Raw genomic sequence first — 23,889 nt, 5'->3', positions numbered from 1 at the left:
ACGCTAAAGTAGAAAAAAAAGAGAAAAAAAATTCGGCAATCTCGCTCGAACTACGATCACTTCGTGGAAAACAAAAAAAAACTCGCATTACTCTCGAACAATATGTGTAACAAATCTCAAAAAATGAACGTCATTGTCATGGTCCGTGATTAAATAGAGATCCGTGACATAAAGCGAGGTCGCTTTACCGTATGAGAAACGCGTAATTTTTATCAACTTAGACATTTTGGTAGACTTAAAAGCACAGTGAATTATTTCTCTTACCTGAACACTGTAACTGTAAAAACGATCGGAGGTTTTCAGAATCACATTTTCCAGCCAAAATCGTCGCCTGATGTCGGCCCCGCTATTAGATCGTCTTATTTTTAAAACAACGTGGGAATCTATTTATGTAGTTGGACAAGAATAATGTAATAAACCTATAAGACAAAGTCAAATTTTGCTGAGACATTTAGTGAACCCATGTATTTTCAAGCTAGAATATCAACGCAAAGCTCCGAATGGATTTCGGGAAGTCCGGATGTAACAATAAAAAAGAATTGCTGCTGCTATGTATATGTGTCCGAGTTATTCAACCGTTTTCAAGGTTCTTTCTTCCGTGGTATTTGACCTGCTTCTTTATCTTACCGCCTAATCTCCTTTTCACCCACTCAATAAATATATACACAAGAAAATTTTACTGCCTAGATAATAGGAATAACGACACGTGATTTGCCGCGGCTTGAACCTATTTCATTCACTCTTTCAAACGAAGAATACGTCGATGTCAATTTAATTGCGGCTGGACACGGGGCGTATTTTTCGTAGTCATTCAACGGTGGATGATCAGCTGTGAATTACCAAAATTTTTATCCAGATACTTACGATCGAATTACCATTCGTGTTAACGGTAATTACTTTTTTATTCCAAGTATAGCTCCGAGTTTGAAAAATTACCAAAATGTAATCACGTAGCAAAGAGTTGAATCATCCAGATCACTTCTCACGTTTCAGCAAGTTGATTTGGTCAATAAACTGCAGTTACCGGTAAAGTATATAAGCCAGTATCAGCCGGTTTGCGATTAACCCGTGTCACACAGTGTCGGCGGGGAAGAATTCCCGCTAACTTTTGCTCCGGTCCAAAGTTTTCGTTTTAAATAACAGTAAACCGCGCACTGTACGTTCTTCATTCGGGTCTTGATCGGTCTTTAGTTTCGGATTTGGTATTATCGTAAAAACTTGACTCGGGTAATAATTCGAAGTGGTCGCCATGCGGCCAGTTATCGGCTTTATCTCTGCACGAACTCGTCCACGACAAGCAACACACTGAGCTTCTAGATGGCGACGAGGTGGCTGACGATGAGCCTTGCGGTTTATCCTCGATTCTAATACGGCAAATAGGTAGAAAAATTACTTAGCGGCTTTGTCCAGGCCTATGAAAAAAAACCGTAAAGCCCAGAAGCCACATGTGTTGGTTGACGTATAGTGAAGTACATGCCGGGATAAAACCAACCGTTGACCACGTAACGGCTATGGTGTATTAAGCTATTTTGGCCACATCAGTGCCGCACGGTTACCGTGATGCTACCTCGTCTTCTAGCCAAGTACATAGTTGCTACATGAGCTTAATGCTAATGAATTGAATCAGTGTACGTATATACCTGGAAAAAATAAGCTTACCGCTTAGCGAATACCGTGGGTTACGAAATTTGAACATATTCTGCGATGTAATTGAATTGATTTTCGAGAGATCATGGAACTGTGATTGGCTCTTATGACTCATTCGCCGTGCAACATTGTTTGTAGAATTACACGCCACCTCGTGCCAATATTGCTAAGCTTACAAAAAGAGAATGCCTAGGTTGTCCCTTCGTAAAAAGCCGGATGCGAGTCGAGTGAAATTTATGTGTCAAATTTAGCTGTAGTTACGATGCGGATTATTAAAGGAGACACACATGTTTTTTAAACTGTTTATTAAGAGAGTCCTCGGAAGCCCGTTGTTAAAGTTAGAACAGGAAACAAAACGCTTTGCGTAATTCATTGCCGTTGACTGTATCACCTGCTAACTAGTCGTTAAATCACCCAGCGATACGGCATCTCTCTAAGCGAAGGCTTAGATGTATAAAATTAACGAGCTGGATGACGGATGTACGTGAGTTACAAAATTTTAACTACAGACCAGGTGGATAATCGCAAATTTCACAACCATGCCTGCAGCGTTAACTGAACAAAACATGATTCATTGATTGTGCTTTGTAATCAGGGTTCAGTCACTCTCGCTAGGATTAGACGTACCGGTATTGAAAAAATGAAAATAAAAAAATTAGAACGGAAAGAACGAACCGAAATCTTTGATAGCGTAAAGTATTGTCAAAATGACAAGTAAATCTGCCTATATTTCATCGTTCAGAGACGCGAAAGACCTTGAATCTTCATTTGCATCTGATTAAATTGCGATTCACGCTGGTTTAGTTCCCGCGTGCTATTTGAAAATACATCGATCAGATCATATGAATTCAGGCGGCAGTATCTTTCGGCACAACGTGATACACGTGTAATTAGTTACGTCAAACAGTGAGCAAGTCTGGCATGAAAATGCGAGGCGCAAGGCCAGGTATACGATCCATACGATCTGATCTTCAGATCTGGTTACCTTCAACACCGATTTGTAACTTTGACGAGAGCTAGAGTCGGTGAAGGTGGTCATTAAACTTATTCGAACGCCGATTCTAGCAGGTAACATGTATCATAAGTACAGGTATAATACGCCACGCGCGTCAAAGAATTAGACGGTGAAAGGTATACTTTTAACGCTCGAGGTACCGCTTCACGCACGCCTGATTTTTACATGGATAAAAAAAATTATCGTTCGCTCCTCATCATTCTCCCAGTCTCGTACTGGATGACAATTCGCTTTACCCTATCGCTGTTATCGGCGCGGATTTTTACTCCTCGAAAGCTGTTTAAAACGAACTAATTCAAACGTGGCTCTCCTTTACAGAGAGAAGAGTTTCGGCAATCGTAGGTTCGTGCTGTATAAAAGAAATGGCGGAATAGGTATTTCAAACGTACCGGACGCACTTGCTGTTATTCGAACTTTTAAACGGATCTTTCATTGATCACGACTGTTCCATCGAAAAAACCTATTAAATCGAGCTTAATAGTCGTAGACGTCATTGTAACGTTCTAAATAAATAAAATTTTTCTAAACATATATTTTACAGGGATGAGAATGCACGGCTATAACAGTAGAACGTGTCAAGCGAATTAGTTCCCAATTTTTCCAAACCAGTAGGGATTTCATTCGTGATTGAAACGAAGGAGAGTGCATGCATCAATTCACTTTTCGGTGAATCGGACGATTGTTCTTACAAATCAAATTTGAGATCGTTTGTCCTAGTTGATATTTCGTAAATAACGCGTGATCATTTATTCCAAATAAGCCTTTCTTCTCAGTGAGTGAATACGTGCACGTTATTACGCATACGTGTAGGTATAATATTCGCTTTATCACCGGCACGCAGCTGTTACGATGTACCAGATGTACGCTCAGGTTGTTTGCCATAATTACGTACTGGATGCAACGGGTTAGTTGTTCCAACTACGAACCTTACATTGTATACTCGTATCTACGGTACGGTGGAATATTCCTGAATATTTTTAATTCTTTTTTCATTTTATTCGAAAGTGTGAATCCGTTTATACCGTTACCGGTTTAATGTACTGTCGGATACTTGAATATAAATTATACGATATAACGGACAAAAGATTTTCGGGGAAATGACAATTTATAAAAAAGATAGCAATCACGTCCATGTTTTAATTTGCGGAATCGCGTGATCGAGACCGTAGACGAGAGTAATACGGCGAAACGATTAGATAGAAAACACTCGCAGGACCCCTTTGCACAATAAATAATTGTTCGTGTACTCACAAGTAATTCCCTTGTTATACGCACTTGCGTGGCATCCAATTGTATAAAATTTCACATGCCACCGTGCGATGCGAAGGTCGAACGCGATATACATCAACATTCCCCTCATGATCCTCTTCTTACATCGGTAGTCGACGGGGGCAATTAAAAACTGAAAAATTGACCACTTCGCAAAAGTTTCATGGTAATTGTCACGCGGGCACGATTCGGGCTCTCCGATAGGCGGTCGAAACTCGGAGGAGAAGATGAAGCACTTGGAAACACCTCGAGACTGCCTGCGAGATGTACCGTTCGAATCGCACTCGAGAACACGATTATATTACATCCTTATATTCCTTATTGAAGTAAAGCTCACGGAGTCGAGCTTACGTCGTAGGCGGCTCGATGCGTGACCTCCGTGTGTGTTATAAGTGAAATTTCCCGGCGAGATCTTCGCCCTTAATTTTTATTCACCGATTCTCAGGCAGGTCTACGGAATTCGAAACTTGGGAACCGGCAGCCGGGAATCCTCCAGCAGGCCCACGGACTACCTGGGCACACTCGTCATGCGTTGGCTGATCCCGAGTCTCGACTCTTGGAGGCCTGCGACCCCGACGTTGGGCTTCATCTACCCGGCCAAGCCTCTCGGCGAGTTCGTCCTGCCTGCTGCCTACTTGCCTGTCTGCTTCTTCCTTGGCTACGCTGTGCTCGCCTAGAGTTCCTACGACGATAAAACCACGTCCGAATCGTGGCAGGCACCGGCGAGACGTATTTTGTGGAACTCGGTTCTTGCGCTTTAAGGATGAGTCGGCTGGACCGTCCGAATCAAAAGTTAGGAAATAGGAATAAACCGGCGGAAAGAAAATCTCCGGCAGTGTTATTATTTTCCGAAAATGACAGTGAACGCGAATTAAACGAGATATCTCTTCCATGGGGTGGAAGCGAATATGGGCAATCATTTTTTTTCGAGTCGTTTACTCACGTTTTAGTTTGTGCTATTCGAATTTGTTCAGATTCAATTATGTTACAATAATTTATGGTGCATAATTTTGCCGGAGACTTTTGTTAGATCATTTTTTTTCACTCTTCGTAACTTGTTGCTTCGACGGTTCGGTCGTACCGAAGTCTTTGGTTGCACTTAATACTCGGTGTAATGAGAGTGATATACCGTGTGATATTTGTATACTTCGATTACTTACTAACAAAGTCGTAATCGATTTAAGTTTCCTAGACCAGCGATATATTGTCGCGAAGGTTTTGCAGACGTTGTTCAATCGTGGTAATCCACTTGCACGAAATCGCAGGAACTCTGCAGCACCGTGCCTTTTCATTGATTATATACGAAAATCTCGAATGCAACATTGAAAGCTTCAAATATTCCGCTCTCTAAACTGGTTTTTTGGAATCGAAAATCGTAAACTCCATCCTGCGTTTATTTTTTTGAAGGAGAACTTGTCATTGCCAACAGTGTTAATCGTGTAGAATTTTGATCAAGGTCTATCTTCACCTTCAAACATTAAACCCATACATACACACATTAGTTTATTGCATAAATTTTCCTTCTCGGGAACATAGGTTACACATTAAAATATACTGTTCGCATTGAATCGGAAATAATTTATGTAGAAGCCGATCGTGATTTGATGTTGCCGGAATATTTCGTTTCAGACATTTTCTGGTTAAGATGTGAACACGGTTTTTTTCCTGATATATTTTCCATTATCCATATGTTTTTGTAAGTATAATATGATCCTTTCGCGATATGCTAATATTTAACGACGAGTGACCAAACTGTACCAGAGCTTGCATACGTGCATAAACTACACTTATGTAAAACTTTGTTGGCTGTCAAAGTGGAGGATTGTGGTTTATTTTGTGGGCTTATCTGTCGTGAAAGGAATTGAACTTATCGCGATATTTCCGGTTGCCGATATCGCGCGAGGCGAAATTGGCGGCCCAGATTAACGTAGAATTTTTTCTCGTGGAAAAAAAATAGTACAAAAAATGATCGAGACTCCTCAAAATTCTGATGTCGATATCGGTTAATTTTATACGTCAGCAACGTCAAGTTGAGAGTCGCTTGGACAGATCGCGTCTCCAAGTTCGGCGGTTAACCCGGATCCGGATGTGTCACCGGTTAAGGGGGACTGGATTCCGTGCACGTCTGCTTATCCCGCAGGGTCAAAAGAAATCGCCTCGTAAAATCAGAAGATAAATCCGTTGACATGGCTGATAACAGGCCGCCCCTCATCGTCGGTTAAGAAATTTCGAATCTCCGTCATGTTGTACGGACAAATCGAATTCCCTTAGACGATTCCAGACTCGGCGTTTTATCGCAGTGCAAGCATGTGCTTCGTCCGTCTCTCACCAAGCAGGTAAACAGATGTCCCTTAAAAATCGTGAGGGTCGTCTTTCACCCCTAACGGTTGTCGCTAATGCCGAGTCGGGATGACGGGAAAGGGCGCGAGATATTGGGTGAAAAAGAAGAGGCCAAGTTTGGCTTGTGGACTCGAAGTTACATTATTATACCTACATACTACATGCGAGAAGAATTTCATTTGTGTTGGTAACTATAAAAATTGAGTAAAACAGGTATCGTTAAAAAAAAACTGTTCGAATGTTGTCGGAATTACGAAAAACGAGGTACGCGTAACCATTTTGCGCTATTGTCGATCTTTTTTTGGTTATTGCAACGCAAAATCAGTTTGTTCGGTTTACTCTACTTTTTTAGTTGAATAAGGCTTTAACATCGATTTATTGTTGCACAAGCATTAAATTTTCGCAACAGTTACGAGAAAATATACTAACAGTGATCGTAATGAGAAAAAATAGTAACGGACACTAGACTTTCTGGTAACAGCTGGAAAACTATTTTTCATTTTCTACCTAGAACTATATTTTTCGATTGTGGTTAAAAATGAAAATAGTTAAGGACTGAGCGTGACCGGAACTAAAAATTTCTCTTAGTGTGCCACAAGTTGTACAATTTTTTCTCAATCAGAGGCTATATCAATAAATTTTTCAGCCAATGTTATTGAACTACTGCAGAAACGATCGAGCATCAATTTATTATCACAATAGCCAAGGTGTGCGCGACATGGCCGTTCAAAAATGAGAAAAACTTGAGCTGTCATGCTCGAAAGAATTGGGAACAAGTGAAGCTTGTCGACGTAATCTTTTGCTTGAAAGAATCATCGCGAACATCGGCATAATCTTATAATGGTGCGAAGCCGGAAGTTCGAAGCATTATTGCATTATTTAGACAAAGAAAGGAGCTCAGGCCTGGTAATAAACGCTGATTATGGGCAAGAATTGACGAGAATCTTAACATGCGTCTATTTTGCCACGCGTGTTGGTTTTAATTAAAGACTTCGCACCGTATGATTCCTTGGCTGTGTGATGATGAGTTTAATTGGTACCCGTGCGTCAGACGCGTAGTTTATGTTTTATGTTGTACTGACGTGATGAGCTCGGCTAATACAAACTAGTTTTTTTCGCATATGGATTGTCTATTTATATGCATAGTCTATCATAGATAACCGTTCGCTATATATATATATATATATATATATATATATATATATATATATATATATATATATATATATTCATCGTGTCTATACGACTCCCTGGGTAATCATAAACTTCTATATACCTAGTCTGATCGAAAATTTCAGATCATTTCTAAGTGTGAAATAATAAAATAAAAATGTTGAATCTACCTGAACGAAATCCCGCTACGCACTCAATATTACACATAATGGGAAAAAAAGCAAATGATGGAACATTTGATCACCGTGAATGTGAATCCTGGTGAATTTAATTCTCATCCCCTAAATTCAAGCATGTAAAAATGTCTGAATAAGTATCGTAATTCATAATTGACAAAGTATCGACGTTCCTATTATATGTTGAATGTATTTACTTTCTGGTCGTATTTTAAATTGTACAACTCGGCACATGTTACTTGAATTAAACTATGAACAAATTATTACATTTTGATTTATTAGTAGGTGCTTCGTTCAAAAATATAGATTTTTTAAAAGTTTTATTCTACATATTTATACTAGATTACGGCGATCGTCCGTTTAGCAAGTGTGAAAAAAAGGCGAAAAAAGGATTTGTCTATTAAGTCAGGAAGTAAACCGTTACAATGCTGATAAGATGCTGAAAAATAGAAGAGAAATCAATATAACGGGAAAGATTATAGCAGCCCCCTTTTTAAAGATCAAGAACTTCGCCGCAAACGTATGTAATGTGTAAAATATACCAACAAATACTCAACAGTTTAAGAGGAATTATCATTTTCATCAAGCCTAAGTATATCGCATCACGAAAGTGAATCTCGTTGACAAAGCTGCTCGCACGCTTGAAAGTAATCGTATCAGGGTGAAGGACTGGTTTTCTTATAAAAACTGCTATAATGATATTCGTGGCATTCTGCCGCGTTCAAAATTTCCCGCACAATCCTGGAACAAGATGGCGTCGAGCGTCGCCTCCGTGACGCCAGATCGTTGAACCCGGGCCTACGGCGCCAGGCAACATCTCTTTGTAAAAATTTTTTCATATCATTGTTTCGCGAGTATTAGAGAATGAAACATAATTAATTAGGGATAAGATAATACGGGAGGACTTTTCGTGACCAAACCGGTGCGCATCAGACGATTTATGCTGCGAATCGAGCGTTCGGGTTACTGATTTGACTTAGCGGCAGCGGAAGTGACGGGCGCCGCTTCGTTACGTTTACATTCTGTGAGTCGCGTTCATTGTGAGGAGCCATTACCCTCGTCGCGCTAGCATCGTGCCATATTCCCACACGCGCGCTAAAAGTAATAACATTTTTGTAGTTTTAAGTGTAATATTATGAGAGTGAAATCCGAAATGGACGACGATGAAAAGGGGTAAGTCTAACGATACGTTTTTAGGTCGTAATACGGTGAATATATTGCGCAAGCTAGGTTCGTCCCGATATATTAGTTTCGGACTGACTGCTGCGCGATGTGACCATTTGCGTTTCGGCAGGGCTGACGTTCAATAATCTATCAGCCCTGAAATCCGGCTATCTTCACCGCCGGGCTTTAAATACCCACAATAAAATCATCCCCTCGCCCGGAATTCCCTCCTATTTTCCAAAATCTTCAACCGCATCGGCGGCTGTGGCGTAGAATTTGCTAGCTTGGTGCGGTGTTTGATGCCGGTTCTCTCCTTCACACGGTGACCGTATCTTCGCCTCTGCATCCCCTCACCTGTCTCGCCCACCCCGGCGCCCGCCCGTCCCTAATTCAGTCAGGCAAAACAGTATTTCTCCCGTTCTAGGTTAAAGAACTCAATGCCAAGAGACAATTTCGCCTTTTACCCGATTCGACGCTGCTGCGCGAATACGGAAAAATGTGGGATAAACCGCTCTTTCGCGTCTCGCCTGTCGGGAGGAAACCGCTTGGGTTGGTTGGCAACGCTTATTGGGCTGAATTATTACGAATCATTTCTCGGCAAGAAAATCAATCTTTGGCTATTACAGCGAATGATTCGATATTAATGGTCAGTCATCGATCCGCGGCATTTCCGAAGCCCGCTTAATAAATATTTGTTTTCCTACGTTTTTTTTTTTTAATTTTTCTCATTCTCATTTCAATCACCGCTATTTGTCGTAAACAATTTTACGACTTGGTCGCAGATCTTACGGTTCATTTGCAACGTAGTAAAGTTTCGCCACTCTTGATTGGTAGCTCCGGTAATTCGCTGATACCCCCCCAAAATATAACCACGATTTTAATGAATGGCAATTCGAGTTCGTCGTATTTCCTTCGGTGAGTTCTCTAAACATGGCGGCCATATGCGCGCTAAGCAGGACTTTTATTTGTGTTATGTACGCCTATGTGCCTATGTATTTACGCATACGCACACGCGATAGAAATTCAACGCAGATTTGAGCAATTCCCACGGCAACGCTTGCGTTACCTATTTTTTTTATTCTTTCATACTCTATAGTTCGAACACTTATTCTTTTCGCATTATCACGCATGCACAGTATAAATTTATACGCAGGAATTATTCCAAAATCGTTATGTTTCCTGCTATTTGACTGGGTAAGGTGAACGGATTATTTAGATCCTTTTGTCATTATTACTGTCGTCGCCTACCTTATAGGCGATTCGATAATTGCACAACTATTTTGCCAGTTTTAAATTTATGTGGACATATGTCTTCATTTACGCTTAAGTCAAACTAGCCAACGGTATTGGGTTAAATTTTTTGATGACTTTTATTGCAGCAGGAATTAGTAGCGATGAAAGAGAAGCATTAAAGCTAAAACATTGTGTAATATTTATGCACCATCTTAATTAATCCTCCACTTCTAATAAGTTTGCTCCTGGTATTTAATGGAAATTTGATACCCAGGGCACAAAATTCTTAAGTACCACTAATATCGTAGAAAAATTTTCCACAGTCTGTAGCAGCTGCAGTATAAACAATGATGCGAATGATTGGCATTATTATCACTCCTTCCACTAAATTATAAATATTTAAAATTCTCCAGCTGTGTACTTCGAGTCCAAGTATATATGTGGCAATGGCGACCGATTGTATTGAAGAGTAAATAATACATCAAGTCACCGTCTGTTGATTGATTTTTCAATTCAAACTGTATTTCAGTGAAATTGAATAGTAATTAACTTATAAATACTTGTGCCTTATACAATCTCTTCCTTTTATGGTACCTTACAACGGGTCAATGTTGAATCTTACGGATAATTTTTGAGAAAAAGAAAGACCGTCTCGTATCAGTTGCTTGTTGAACTGTAATTGAAATGATCTTAAAGTACCAGATATGTATTTCTCTTGTAATGTAGATCGTGTTGTAGATTAACATTTATCATCGTGTGTTTCTAGCACTTGGTATGCAATTGCCAATTTCGTGACTCATCATTGTTTTTGCTACTTTTAACTTGAAAGTTTGCTAATGTTATCTTGTGACGTTTTTTCACTCAACAGTTGGCTTTACTTATCAAAGATGTACGTTAGAACCTTAGTCTTATGCATCGAGGCCATGTTTCATATAATCTCAATTTATCAATAATTTTAATACATTGAAGTGAAATTGATAACAACAAAGTTGGACTGGCAATCTCATTGTTTATGATTAAAGGCACTTGACGATGATTAGCTGCTAACTTTCACCACATTCCACTTATATTAATGTTGGAAACAGCTATTTCGCAATCGTGTGGTAGCTCGTATAAATGACGAGTTTGACTGTACAATTGTGCAAAGCAACTTAATGCTGTCCTAGGGTGTTGAGTATAAGAAAAAAAGCTTGGTAGGGATATGGTAACATCTGATTCAGAGTTTGATTTCTCTTATATAGCCGAATTGTGTGTGTAAGTAAAACTGGAGTAGGGACAGCTAATCGTTTGGACAATCTTGTGCCTGGTATCTCCTTTTTTATTTTCTCTTGAAAAACCTAAAATAGAACCGTGTCCATCGTATCCCAGACTCCATTGCTTTAAGGATGATGAGCTTAGCGTGTCCTTCCACCCAGTTTTTTCAGTGAAAAGGCTAATATCTATGTATGCTTTGAGATTGTCTCTTGTGTCTCTGTTGTCCAGGATGAGGGGAGACGAGCGCCCTGGGCGGCACAACTCCCAGTCAAACTCCGATGCAAGCGAGTCAGTAGCACATTCTTATCCTTATAGCAAATAAAGTACACCTACTACCTCTACCCTATACACATCTCTGTCAGAGACTTTCAGATCTGATGAAATTCAACCCTTCCATGCGTTCGTTGCTGTTTAACTGATTTTATTTCTTGTCACAGTCAAACGTTGAGTCACGAGGCAGTGACAAAATCGGATCCCAATCAGCTTAGCGATCGAAATAGCGGGTTTTTCTTTTGAAGTCTGAGATCAAAGATTTATTTTCACTTTTAATACGTTTCTAAACTCATATACTGTTGCAGTATCAAACATTCTTCTGAATGCTCGACACATTTGTGAAAAAAACTCTCTATCACCATTGGCTATTTTGATCTGAAAGTATCATTATGCTTAATATAACTAAAATTAAGACTAATGCCTACGACTATCCTGCCGATCGGTAAATCACTTTTGCTCTTAAGGTCTCGTCTCCCTTTTCAGCTGCCAAGACTGGGTCAGAAAAGTTTATTTTCCATGAAAAATAATCTTTTCATCAAAATTTAATACAGCGATATTTTTCAAATAAGTTATATCTGTGTTAACTTTATTCATTTTATGCAATATGACTACATTATGAATTTACACAATATATTTGGTATTGAACACCAAGTACAATAAAAGTATGCACGAATAATCAGGTATTTTGAGTGGAAAATGTCGATTGGAAGGTTGTATCACATTAATAAACAGAGATATTGATATCATTCTCAATATCAATGATGAGGTTTAAATTGGTAACGTTAGTGCATAAGTACATTTTTAAGAAAAATCGTAATTCTGTAATAATAGTGTCTTCTGTCAAAAAATTCTTAAATTTTGCAAACTCCATTTCTGCAAATTCACTATAAAATTGTAAATGAGCGACTTAAAAAAACTATATCACCATGTCAATATTACTTACTTGAACCTCGTTGGCGATGTTTGTCAGGTGTGCAGAAAAAAGAAATATTCTGAAAACGTTTTCATTTGCGTTTTTGACTTTTAACTGACCGATATCCGAACTGAACGTTCGAAAAGTTTTAAGGTCAGCATTGCCCAGAATTAAATCAACTAAGAAAACTTTCACTGTCAATTTGCCTATTCCATTTCATAATTAGCGATTTCACATAGGTCAAAATTTTGTACAGTGAGACACAATTCTATTATTCAATCACTCGAGGTACTTTCAATGTAGGCTAATTTGTGATTGATGTTTCTAACTCATTGGCGCGGTATCCAATTTTTCTGAGTGATTTTCGTATTTTATTACTATCCAGCAAGTAATTGGAAACAGAGTTGTTTTTACATGGCGACTATGTTGGATTACGCATGCACCAAGCCTTGAATATATTATATTTTAAAAATTTACGCCAATGGGTTAAATTATCAAAATTGTCATAACAGAATTTTGTTAAAACCTTATTTCTTGCACTTTATTGCTTTCTCTTGCTGAGCCTGTATTCGTGGTATATGCTACCCACTATTTAAATTGTAACCATAGAAAATACGCTGCACAACGGTCGTGAAGTTAAAAACCAGTTATAAAAGTAACACAGCAGAAAAATTTCACAATGCCAACTATTCCCGCATGGTGTAGAAACCACTTATGATTCTTGTTGTTTCAAATTAACCATCAATATACCGTTTAGAAATTATTACCTTGCAGGGCTCGAGATTTTTCTAAGTTAATTAAATGCACGAGCAAAAAAGCATTTACCTTGCATTTAAAATTCTACCCTTAACCATTATCGCATCTTCTTTTTTGTTCTCTATTTCCTTAAATTTTTTAGAGTAACCATCATTTCGATATATTGTACAGTTTAACAAAGGCTTATCAATCGGTTTATCAATTATTGCATGCACAAACAATATCGACTATACTCGCTACCACATCGACTATACATGTTACCGCCTGCAGGACTCATTCTATATAACATGTTATAACGTGCGACACTGATGTGATTGCATCCAACAAGTGCACGCAATGCATTCAAAGCCCACACGCAACCTACACTTTGGATAAATTGCATAGCTGCTGGTATCCATTACGCGGCGCGATCAATTTTCTTACGATCAAAAATAATTGAAACGATAACGTTGCTTCCCACTTTTCTTCTGTTAACTTATTATTTATTTACTACATATATTCATTCTTTTTTCTCCCCAATCGGTCGCACTCTTAGTGTTACGCCACTCATTATTCATTCGATTGTTTTGTGCAGAAAATTATTTGTCGGTGGTCTGTCCTGGGAGACGACACAGGAGAATCTGCAGCGCTACTTCAGCCGTTATGGCGAGGTTATTGATTGCGTTGTAATGAAGAACAGCGAGTCAGGTCGCAGCCGTGGGTTTGGATTTGTTACGTTCAGTGACCCTGCGAATGTTGCTCTCGTCCTTCAGAATGGGCCACACCAACTAGATGGACGCACGGTAAGCTTGGATGCATGAGAAAATTTTCTGTTTCAGCTGACGGTTACAATATTCTCGATACTTTCTTCTGGAAATCTGTAGAACGGATATCTTGGAACAGACTGTTTTTCACTGTATTTATGGAGATCTAATCTTTAGCAGAATAAGCTGTTCTTCGTTATTTTATACTTCAGTTTTCACTCACAATCAAATTGTATATTATTTTCTGATGGTTTGAATGATTTTTCGTTTTCATTTTAGTAATATATTCTTGAATTTTCTCTCACAGATTGATCCGAAACCATGCAATCCACGCACTTTGCAAAAACCAAAGCGTAGCGGAGGTTTTCCAAAAGTCTTCTTGGGTGGCTTGCCGAGCAATGTCACCGAAACTGATCTGAGATCGTTTTTCACTCGTTTTGGCAAAGTCATGGAAGTGGTCATCATGTACGATCAAGAGAAGAAGAAGTCCAGAGGTGAGTTTACCTTTTGATATTATCTCATCGTCGCGTTTGTCTTTATCATGCTCACAACCAGTTGTGAAAGGTTCTTATAAAAAGATATTATCAATAATCAATAAATTCGTGTGAGTTTGTAACCGGATTTATTCCCTCAGATAATGAATTTTTTTAGCGAGTTTTTTTAAAAATACTACTTTCATTGTATCTTATATTTTCATTGCAAAAACTGAATTTGTTTAGAAAAAGAAATGTAACAAATCCATCATGAAGCATAGATAAGATTATATGGTCGTTGGTAAGGCAACATGCAATTAATTTGCCAACAACTGTATTCTTTACCGTATTAGCGATTTGTAATGGATTAAATCACACGAAAAGCGATAGAATAAACTTTTAATGTAACTTTTACTGGTGAAGTTACTTGAGCATTGAAATTCACATGAATTTGCAAAGGTGGCTTTAGATATAGTACACATATTATATACAGACGAGTCCATAGCTAACATTTATTTATTGATAATTTTTCATGCTTGAAGAAAAAACATTGCACTGCTGTCATAATTTTATAACGGTCTCAAATGTAATTTAGATTTACTTAAGTTTATCTAAATTAACCTAAATCTAGTAATTTTCTTTACTCTAGCTATGCTATCTTATTTAAGACACGTTATAAATTGGTCTGGCTAAGTACATCTTAAGTCTAGCTTAAGGTTCCGTAAGGCTATGCTACTGTAAGTTAGCTTAAGTTGGCTAAGCTACGATAAGAATTTCGTGTAAAAATCTTCATGGGCAATTTTTGTATTCCACTTTATCAATTTGCTAATAGCTACATTACTTGGCTTACATCTCGGACTGAACAAAGATAAACTTACAGAACGATTGACTGGATCAGCATTTTACAATTTATACTTACCGATTTACTTGAACAAAGTTTAAAAATCCTTTCTCATTGCATTAAATTCTTGAATTCATGTGATGAACATTTTTTTTTTAGTAATGTATCTCGTTAATGTAAATATGCCCGAAAAGTAGTATCTGTGAAGTTGCTCATAATTCTATACACGTTGAAGTCACGTTTTTAATGCCGTACATTTTTCTCTATATTTTTCTATAGATCGAATGGTTTCAGCTATATGTTATGAATAATATTGGTTGATTCTGGTATAGAGTATTTGATGAATTTGGAACGTTTAGGCAATAGAATACTGTGAAGTTGAGTTATTACTGAAAAGGAATTTTGCAAATTTCTTACAGTGAGATAATCCTATCTTGAATCAAAGTGGAATACAGTTGCTTCATGTAAAGTTTCTCAATTTCATAGTTTATTTCAAAATAGTAACATTTGGTGTTAAACATGTGAATTTTTACCTGTGATACACCTAAATCAGCAGTGTAGGGTCATGCTAGAACTATTAACACTTATACATTATTCAGTTTGAGATACGTTATTTTGATACTCAGCAATGGGTTAAAGATAGGGAAAAAAAATCAATCATAGTGATCAATAAATAAATGAGCTTTGATGTAAAGAACATAACATGAACAAATGAAAAAAAAAAACCGTTTTGGGCTCTTGATGTACAATATGTCACGTTTGGACGACAGGGTTTGGCTTTCTCAGCTTTGAGGATGAAGACGCAGTGGACCGATGTGTCGCCGAGCATTTCGTCAACTTGAATGGAAAACAGGTATAGCAATCATACACCACAAAATATATAACAGACAAAAATAAAGGAACAAAAAAATGGTATATACTAATATACATATTGGTCACATAATAAAAAGTCTAGATTAGGAATGGGACACATTTCAATAGAATTAATGAGTATAAATATATTTAGGGCAACTTTGTATTGAATTATGTTTGTTTACGTGCTATAGTAGCTATAATAATTATATTTACGTCTTAAAAATAATAATCTTATCATTTTATAAAATTAGATAAAGTAATTCTGGCCTGCCGAATTTGTGAACCACTTTGCTTCGCAATATTCAAAAATCATGGTTTCCTTACTACAAAGGCATAAATTTTTCTTTCTTTTTTTTCTTTTCTTAAAATTGATTTTTTATTTTGAAATATGTTCCTGTTTCGTTTATTTATTTTGAAAGCTACTCTTGAATTTGTGATTCCATAGAAACATTTCAATTTTATCAATAATGATGTTATTGAACATATCACGTCCTATGGTGAAAGTACATTGATACCATTCAACAATTTGAAACGATTTTTTTAATTGATCTGATCTTGTTATACTAAAATATATTTGACAAGGAGCTACAGACCGGTCGTGAATATTTTTTAGTTTTTTTTTTTCACATTGCAGTCGTTAGAAAAGGTGATTATTTTGACACCTGACTATTATCGAAAACATGATGGCCTTAATGAATATATTTATTTTAAATAAGGTAATTAAATGATATCTAGATTCTAGTTAAATAGAGTCTAAGGTTTGATTTATCTTTATCATTCATATCAAGTTATAAATTGATTGTATTTAAAAAAAATTTTTTTCTAATATTCTATCGTGTAACATAAAATTAGATCACTTGAAAAAATTGTATTTGATATCAAACAGGTATATATGACGTATTCCAATAGTTTTCAATAACAAATTGAGTTTCTAGCTTTAAATTGTTCTATATGCTATTCGAATATTGTAACAATAATTTAGGTATTATTAGCTTTTTAAATATCAGTTTATACAACGTATATATTCACGTTTAACTGGATGTAAAAAATATAAGAGTATAAAAATACTAAATGATCAGATAAAAACATTGTTTCAATATCAGTTAGCAGTCTCCTAGTCAAACGAAAGATAACACGTGATATTTCCATCAATTACGAACAATTCCATTTGTGTTTAGTCTTCTTTGTTTTTTTCTTCCAATATTTTTCAAAACTCGTGATACAATAATTGTATTCAATAAAGTTACAGCTATAAACTTCAAAGGAGAAGCTTAAGGAAGTGGCTTTCCCACTAGAAATTTTGTTTTTTATAAAAAAAGCATTGCCCTACTAGTTCAGTCCATCAAATATTCTGGTTCAATCCCACGAACAATCCTTCATGACAGAGAAAAAAAAATTGCATTGCATAAAGAATCGTTGAAAAAATTGCCTCTTTGGAAATGTCACGTACGTTAATCTGAGAATTTTGTGAATTAGATCGGTGATTCGGTAACTTGTAATATTTTTACATCGGTTTATTTATGGTATGGAAATTTCTCTTGATTCCAGGTTGAGATAAAACGGGCAGAGCCTCGTGATTCTTCGAGCAAAATGAATGAAAGTCATCAGGGTCAATGGGGACCCCCGCAACAAGGCGGCCCGCCAATGGGTATGGCTGGTAATATGGGCCCGATGGGTGGCCCGAACGGACAAATGGGAGGACCCATGATGGGTGGCCCAATGGGGCCGCCGGGGAATATGATGCAGCAGTATCAGGGATGGGGCACAAGTCCTCAGACTGGTGGGTACGCTGGGTACAGCACCCAATATAACGCTCAGGGGTGGGGGGCTCCGCCTGGGCCGCCTCAGCAGCAACAGATTCCACCACCCCCGCCTCACCAGTGGGGAAGTAATTACAACGTTCAACCAACTGCCGCGACTCAGGGTTATGGAAGTTATGGTAAGTTTGTTGATGAATTATTATTCCTTCATTTATTGAATTCATAATTGGGTGTGATGGTTTTTTTGTCATGTTGGTACTGGTAACTGAAACCGTGTCGCCGCTGTTTTGCAATTTACGTTATCGTTGAACACAGTTACTGATTGGACAACCTCATCTTCGATCGCTAATGTTTTTATAACAATGAGAGTGTAAGAAGCTTGAAATCTCAGTAAATTATAGATTTAACAGAAACGTACTTATAACGTCACATGTACATCTTAAAATTTTGTCGCTGATATTCTGCGACAACTTTCACAATTCCAATAAATATTCGATGATCTTCTCTCGAGCACGAATATGCTTTGCGTCGACATCTCCAAATAAACTATTGTTCTTGGCTGTGTCGCGTTGACGGACTGGTCACAGCTCGAATTAATTATTGTCGTTGAGAGTTTGGTATCCAACTTGTATTTTGTTTTTTAATAAATCATTCTTATCAAACTTCGATATTGTTGGATATCTATTTTGAAAATAGTCGCGCAATTTTTGATATGTGTTAGTTTATCAGTAGCAGTTTAGTATTTATAATCCGTGCGCGAATACCAGAATATATAGTTGAATTTTCGAATTTAAGAATTTATATAGCTTACATGGTTTGTTAAAGAACGTTTTTTCATAATTTCATGCAAAAACGGGATGATTATTACTGGTTTAAATGAAGCTCCTTCCTTTCAGTCTCCCTTTACCATTTCAGTATAGAGTTAAAAATAATCAATTTTTTTCAAGAATTTGTTACTCTTTCTTTTTATTTATAGTCATCACATTTCGTTGCATATTGTGTCCATTCATCTGTACACTTCTTGCATTTACTATTTAATATGTTGTATACTGGCATTGTTTGAAAAAAATACTGTGATAACTGTCACACGTCACTGACAGTTATTACCCAACGTGATTGTAACGGTAAAATGTCGATGCAAAGTGAAATTGGTAAATCTTAAAAATAAAATCTAGTTTTATTCAAAATGCACATGCACAATGCTTAATATTGTAGTTCGGGAAAATCCATAGTCAGCCTCGACCAACTAATGTGCTAACATAGGAATAATTATTCTTTAATCTTACGTTCATCTTCGGAAGGAAAAGGTAAGAGATGGCACTCGGGCTGCGACACCAAATTAATAATTTGAGAAAATCATTTTCTTTCATGGGTGACAAGGATATGTTTACGCAGTTAGTTTAACTATCACTTTACAAAACGTGGTAACGTCAAACTTGCCCTTCACAGTTAAAAAATTCATTGCCAACTCTACAGGTTTCGCATAATGATATTCTCGATTCAATTTGACACATTACTCTGATAATTTGCAATAGCGGTAAGTGTCAACTCGTACGATTTTCTTTCCATTTGGTTTAAGTGTTAACTTTAAAGATTAACATTTAATTAATTATCGATCCTGTCCCCTCCCCTTCCATCCCGCTTGGAGAGGTTAGCTATTCGTTATATTTAGTAAAACACAAATGTCACTATACTAATGCCCGGACGAGGAAATCAGAAGACATAGAATCGTAGAAAGTATGTAGTACTTGGAGTGACACGTTAGCACCGTGTTGACGATCGATCTCACTCCGCCCTGATCGCGTTTCTATATTTTGCGAATTAATTAAATAATAAATAAAACGGTCTTGATCGGGGGTTTTTTGTTTTTCACTTTTTTTAAATAAAAATCTACTTGTTTATTATCAGAAATTTGTGAGCTATACGAGACTCAGAAAATCCTATCTACTGAAAATCTGTCTCCAGTCTAAATTTGTCGAGTTCAACGGTGGGGCTAAAACATGTGCAAAGGTTTAAAATGAACGGTATATTATGATATATTCAACATTTCAATGAGAACTAAGAGTTTTCGTATAAAGCGGTGTCGATATCTGCAGTCAAAGCTTTTGATTTGGTTTTATGAGAAAATAGGCATCTGCTTTGCTAGCCATAAATTCACATTTAGGATTTCCTACTTTGAGTTCCGACAGTAATTATCAAAGAAAGTCTTGAGATGGTATGAGAGAATTGTTTATACACGGTGCTACGATCGATACTCGATAACTGAACGTGTTTATTATGAGACGAGGTACGAAGAAGGTGGGGTGACGGTCGTCGGTGACACGTGTTTGTGTGGTTAATGATCGCAGGTGGGCCAGCGGCGGCCACTTCAGGGGGCTACGGGCCGGCGGCGGGAACGGGGGGGGCTGCGGGGGGAGGGCCCGGGGGCTCCTGGAACTCCTGGAACATGCCACAAAACGGGCCACCCCCTAGTACACAGCCCCCGCCCCAACCCCCTCAGCCCAACTCCTCGCAGCCCAACTCCAACTCGAACCCCTCTGGCCCGCAGGGTGAGTCTCACTCAGTAAAGTCAAGTCTCTCCTCTATCCACTCGTTCGAACCCCTTGAACATGTTTAGTCGTGGCGTGTGTAAGAGCCATAACTAAATGGATATTTTTAATCGATGTAGCTATTTGCCTTTAAGTATGCATATTATTGTATTAAAACGAACTCTATTCTTTTAATTAGCAACGTTTATTTACTTTTGTTCAATTTAGACTGATTTCTGAAACTTGTTTGCTGATTCAGGAGAGTCTGACATATTTATTTGCATATCGATGTATCCCAATCAACACACCACTAATCTCTCCTAATGGTTTTTTTTTTTAAATTTTTTATCAGGTTCATAAGCTTTGCAATCTTTCCACTAATACCAGTTTTGGTCAATTCTTGGATATATGTGATAAATATCGTTTATGTCGTAATTATTTATCATTGCTTCGTACACATGGATCAGATCTCTATTATAAACACGTATATTGACAAATTCAGGATATCCATGGTTTTCGATTTTGAAATGTTGCTTCGTTCACCTAAGTTTGTACACTTGTTATAGTTCTCCGTACATTCTCAATTATTTTTTTTTTCTAAACGATTTTCTACAACATCGAAAAATTGTTGGTCTGTAATAGAAAGTGCATTTTCAGTCATAACTCTGGACTCCGGACTAAAACTAGCACTAGTATTACCTGGCTTCGCCAAATTTCCTGTTTCCACCTCTTTGTTGGACTAAGTTGACACCAGACAATTCTTGACATCAACATTTATTAACAATATTAAAATTATAGCACAAATATTTACTCCAGTTGTACGAATTTAAATCTCACATTTGAAACATAACAGGGAAATAAAATTGTCAGACTTGTGTGGAATGTTTCTTTTCAAGCAGCGTTAATGAAATCATTGTCGTGTAACGTATGTTTTGCATACAATAGACTATACCATGTAGCCGATGTATGGCTTCAATTGTACAGATAACAGGTCAACCTGTATATGTCACCTTTACGTATTTCATGTGTGTTCAAGGGGTTGAGTTGCGTCTACACGCAGCCCCCGTTTAATATCGATAGCTCATCTGACAGATTTTAAAACAAAACTGAATCGGAATTGAAATCGGTATTTTATCAACACATATTATGGCAGAAATGTTTTGACGCTGTAATAACTGCATTTCGATTCTTTGTTTCTTCAAACATTCCGCTGTCTTTTTTACATCGTCGTCTGTAAATAGACAGTACTTTTTGTTCTCGACCCACTAATGGTAAAGTTGATTACTTACATGATCTATGAAATTTCTTATCTGGTAACTTTAAGTTTCCAACAATGATGAAGAATCAAGTCATTCTTTGAAAAGTTTACGTTTATGTTTAATTAGGTAGAGAATGTTGGAATGTCAAACGAAAGATGAGAGTGAATTTGATGAAAACAAATTAGTCATTGATCCTATTTGATTCCATTTCGAAATCAAAATTAAACATTTCTTCCAAAGCAACTGTTTGCCACGATATTTGCTGGAAATAAATTTCGACATTTGTTATCAGGGGCTGCCTGTACACCTGATTAATAATGTTACTTACATCTGTCGATTCGTATGATAATTGGGCGTCATAAAATTGCAATAGAATATATTAATATTTTATTGGACAATGAGTAGAACTCCAGATTGTAGATGTGTAATTTCATTCTTTTTTTTTTTTCTATTATTTACTGATAAAATTGTTCTCTAGTAGATGGATTCAAACTGTACAAAAAACTAATGTTGGTAGTGTAGGATAGTGCACTCCCACTCCTATCCAAGGCCATATCTTCCTCTGGACCGAATTAATAGTAAACATTCTGTATGAACGGTAACAAAGTACAGGTACCTGTATTGTAATTATGATTTTTATTTCCTAGCTTGTGGTATTGTTTAACGCAACTATTGTTATTGTTTATCGATTAATGAATATATCGTAATTTAGACATTATTCAATTCTGTGTAGAGCTATTTGCGAATATCCGAAAATGAAAAACTCAGTTGGTGAGATTTCAATCCAACACGAGATACAGGAATATCCACCTCATAAGATTTTACTTTATTTTGAACAGTATCAAATTCTTTTTTTTTTTTTATCTATAACTGAATATTCTTTCGGTTCTGCTTTCGTTGGTCTTTAGTTAAGTACACATTCATCAAAATCAGACTTTAATTTTGGTAGTTGATATTGACGCAGATTAAATAGCCAGTCTTAGCATTGACTGCTTTCACAAGTACAGTTAGCCACAGGCTGCAAACGTTAGAAAAAGGCTTAGGTAGTGAATATTGCTGGCATTAACGATTTCTATTTTCACAATCCTCGCTGCTTTATTATGCGATCCTGATTGACATGTCTTCTGATTTCCTTTCCATGGTTTAATGAACTAGCAGCATGACGAATAACGAACATAAGTTACTAAAATAGAATAATATTATACCCGTATTAATAACGTGAATTTTAGTATAACGAAGTAGAAACTGCCAATAACAGCAATTGTTCTTATAACTTGAGATTCTTACAGGCGTAAGGGCCGCTTTTATAGAGTGAAAATGTTACGTAACATTACAATTTTTGTTACGCAATTTTTATCTATTAATTCGGCCAGAATTTTTTTTTTTGTTCGTTTGCTTGATGTGTGCCTGTTACAGATTTACTTGCTAATTTTTTGTTTAAATAAATGGTACTTGGGCTTTTTTGTTTGATTGTTTGAAAGAACACAATACATGGCTTGTGGTTATTATTTTACAATTAGACAATAATGATTCTAGCTAACGGACACAAAATCATGTAACGCATACAATGAGCTTCTTTTATTTCAAACAGATTAATACAAGTGACGCGAATGACTAATTTGATGTGTCCTTCCCCCTATTTACAATTGTTAAGGAATGTGGCTTGCTTATCTATTCTTGTTATTCTTTACGACATAATCACAACGAGAGACATATTTTAGATTTTGTTTATCGAAGAAGAAGAGGAAGAAAAAAGTTTGATTAGTTTGATTGGATTTACGTAGAACCAGGTGAATTATCCCCATTCGGTTGATTTAATTGGAGAATTGGAGACATTCGAAGAATATATCGCCACTCCTTTCAAAGCCTTCTGCATATGAAAGGAGAACCTGTTTTGTTATATTTCAAAATCAGATCTAGACAGTGGTAGTCGACAGGTTCGAATCGATACTTTAGCTGAAGTTTTTTTTTTTTGACGATGGTGTTGCAGGGGACATGTACTCTAGGCAGACTACTGGCTCCGGGGCTCCAGGTTCGAGCAGCAGCTCTGCCAAGACGCCGGATTACAGTGGGTATTCCGGATATGGGAGTTACGCAGATACTAGTTATCCTCAGCGATCTTACCAGGGTGGAGAAAGCAACCAAGGTGGGTATGCCGCCAGCGCGCCTAAACCTGGCCAGCAAGGCTTTGATTTCAAAGAGTGGCCCACCTCATGA

General features: G+C 37.2%; 1 protein-coding gene across 7 annotated transcripts in view; it reads left to right on the top strand.

The window, feature by feature from the left end:
- The first annotated feature begins 8,652 nt into the window (after window positions 1-8,652).
- The window catches only part of LOC124185043 (heterogeneous nuclear ribonucleoprotein 27C-like), a 33,003-nt gene continuing 17,766 nt past the window's right edge, over window positions 8,653-23,889 (top strand). For 5 of the 7 annotated variants that reach the window (XM_046575356.1, XM_046575351.1, XM_046575353.1 and 2 more), the window contains exons 1-8: window positions 8,653-8,793; window positions 11,500-11,559; window positions 13,788-13,995; window positions 14,264-14,450; window positions 16,041-16,123; window positions 17,674-18,064; window positions 20,234-20,434; window positions 23,663-23,818. In XM_046575356.1, the coding sequence (XP_046431312.1) occupies window positions 8,756-8,793; window positions 11,500-11,559; window positions 13,788-13,995; window positions 14,264-14,450; window positions 16,041-16,123; window positions 17,674-18,064; window positions 20,234-20,434; window positions 23,663-23,818 (1,324 nt within the window). In that variant the 5' untranslated portion in view covers window positions 8,653-8,755. The remainder of the gene's footprint in view (window positions 8,794-11,499; window positions 11,560-13,787; window positions 13,996-14,263; window positions 14,451-16,040; window positions 16,124-17,673; window positions 18,065-20,233; window positions 20,435-23,662; window positions 23,819-23,889) is intronic. The other 2 variants (XM_046575354.1, XM_046575358.1) reach the window with 2 other exon arrangements.

Source organism: Neodiprion fabricii, chromosome 6, assembly GCF_021155785.1.
Source record: "Neodiprion fabricii isolate iyNeoFabr1 chromosome 6, iyNeoFabr1.1, whole genome shotgun sequence".
NCBI lineage: Eukaryota > Metazoa > Arthropoda > Insecta > Hymenoptera > Diprionidae > Neodiprion > Neodiprion fabricii.
The sequence above is the reverse complement of the archived record's forward strand: the minus strand, read 5'-3'. Positions and strand labels throughout refer to the sequence as shown.